At 33.0% G+C, this 2,019-nt stretch overlaps 1 protein-coding gene across 1 annotated transcript; it reads left to right on the top strand.

The window, feature by feature from the left end:
* The first annotated feature begins 438 nt into the window (after window positions 1-438).
* Window positions 439-1,274, top strand: LOC108903593 (60S acidic ribosomal protein P1). Its single transcript, XM_018705819.1, has 2 exons — window positions 439-616; window positions 956-1,274. The coding sequence occupies exons 1-2, from the start codon at window positions 545-547 to the stop codon at window positions 1,220-1,222; spliced, it is 339 nt and encodes a 112-aa protein (XP_018561335.1). The 5' UTR covers window positions 439-544; the 3' UTR covers window positions 1,223-1,274.
* The last annotated feature ends 745 nt before the right edge of the window (window positions 1,275-2,019 follow it).

Below are 2,019 nucleotides of genomic sequence, written 5' to 3'. Positions count from 1 at the left end.
CAACTAATATCAGTTTAGAATAACTCTAAGCTGCTATTAGCTACTAATAGCTACCATTTTTGCCAAATCGAAAGGACCTCTGGTCGATATCGTTTCATGCATGGAGCCCCCAAGGATGTTTATGTATTATAATTATCCTTAGGGCTCCCTTAGAGCATTTACTACTGGAGGCAGCGGCTCAATGGCCGAAAGTGTAGCGGAGGTTTTGCTGTTTCTCTCTAGTAGCACGCGACTGCATATTGCTAGAGAGATATAGCAAATGCACTCTTATATATTCTCTCTCTCTCACTAAACCTCCGCTACACTCTCTGCCACTGGACGCTGTTTCCAGTAGTATGTGCTCTAAGGTTGACTAAGATAATAATCGGGCTAAAAAGTTAACTACTTTAGCGATCTTAAGTTGTGGAAACAACTGTCAAAATTGTCAAAATATATTTCTTTATTTCTTTTCAATCTTTCCATTCTAGACGTGTGCTTGTTCTCGTGTTGAGCTAAGGCCAAAAAGGCGACTTGCACCAAAAGTTTTATTCAAACTTATTTAAAAATGACTTCCAACGCTGAGCTAGCTTGTGTTTATTCCGCACTTATCTTGGCGGATGATGATATTGCCGTTACCGTAAGTAAACTTTATTTTTAATATTATAGGTTATGTTATCTTCAAGAAAATCTTATTTTATTTCTTTCAGTTTCTGTAATCTAAATTTTATATCATGTTATGTATATTTTGGAGTTTATTTATTGTTTTGTTTTATTAAAATATTTGTATTTTGAAGTCGATTTGAATTTGAATATTAACCTAACCTAGAAGTTTTTACCGCTACGTAAATTCAAGATAAACATTTATACATTTTTTTTCTTATTACACGTTTACCTTTTCTATATTTATTTAAACGTAAATCCATATACTTTTAAACCAGTAACATGAACCTAATAGTGAGTTAATAATATATTTCAGGGTGAGAAAATCCAAACTATCCTGAAGGCTGCCAACGTAGACGTTGAGCCCTACTGGCCTGGTCTCTTTGCCAAAGCTTTGGAGGGTGTCAATATCAAGGAACTCATCACCAACATCGGTTCTGGGGTAGGTGCTGCTCCAGCTGGTGGAGCTGCCCCTGCAGCTGCACCTGTCGCTGCAGCGGCTGCCCCGGCTAAAGAAGAAAAGAAAAAAGAGTCTGAACCAGAAGAAAGTGATGACGATATGGGTCTTGGACTCTTTGATTGAAGTACATTTCTTTTTGTAACTTATGTCGTAAGAATAAAATTTGTTTTTTAAACTCTAGTTTCATTTTTTGAATTAACGCTGTTATATTGGAAATAATAAGTTGTTTTGAAAGCATTCAAGTGCTTTATAATAATATCTGGACTTAAATATACAGATGACTGCAGAGAAAAATTGATATCAACTTGAGTAATTTGATTTTGATTCCTTATACTTGTTTATAGTTTTTTTTACATTTATTTTTTTTAGGTGTTATCTTAGACTGTACATACTGTTCTGTTTTATGCAACTTGTGTATATAGTAAATTTTAGTAGCATCATTGAAAGAAACTAAAAGTAGGAAGGATAAATATTTTCTAATTTGGATTTTCCTCCTGTGAAAAAAATAAAATACCAAAAGGATCGATGAAGTAGTTTTTATTGTCTAATTAAGTCTACTTGGTTTACATTTAGAAATCAATCTGTTAAAAAGTTCTAAATTTCAAAGCAAAACTAAGTGACTGCAGTTTTTCAGTTTTTTTTACTTCTCTACTTTTTTTTTTAGAGATTTTTGGTTTGATTACAGCGTTTTCAACCTATTTGCACTTTTCCATTGAGTCGGCCCAAAGAATATTTCCATCTTTTACTATTTGAGTTCATAATGTAAAACCAAGATATACTCTGCATACCGAGAATAAATAAACCAAGAGCAATTTCATAAAAAACAAATTTTTTTTATTGACAGTACGCGAAATAACCAAATAAGAAACTATGCCACAAATAAATAATTTCAGACAATAAGGTTAAATAAGACGTGAACG

The sequence above is a fragment of the Anoplophora glabripennis genome, unplaced genomic scaffold (assembly GCF_000390285.2).
Source record: "Anoplophora glabripennis isolate ALB-LARVAE unplaced genomic scaffold, Agla_2.0 scaffold127, whole genome shotgun sequence".
NCBI lineage: Eukaryota > Metazoa > Arthropoda > Insecta > Coleoptera > Cerambycidae > Anoplophora > Anoplophora glabripennis.
This window is presented reverse-complemented; position numbering and strand designations above follow the sequence as displayed.

Excerpts from the sequence above, each read along its gene's own strand:
- LOC108903593 (XM_018705819.1), top strand. The coding sequence starts at position 545 with ATGACTTCCAACGCTGAGCTAGCTTGTGTTTATTCCGCACTTATCTTG. Across the intron at positions 617-955 it reads ATGATGATATTGCCGTTACC|GGTGAGAAAATCCAAACTAT; the intron begins GTAAGTAAACTT and ends AATATATTTCAG.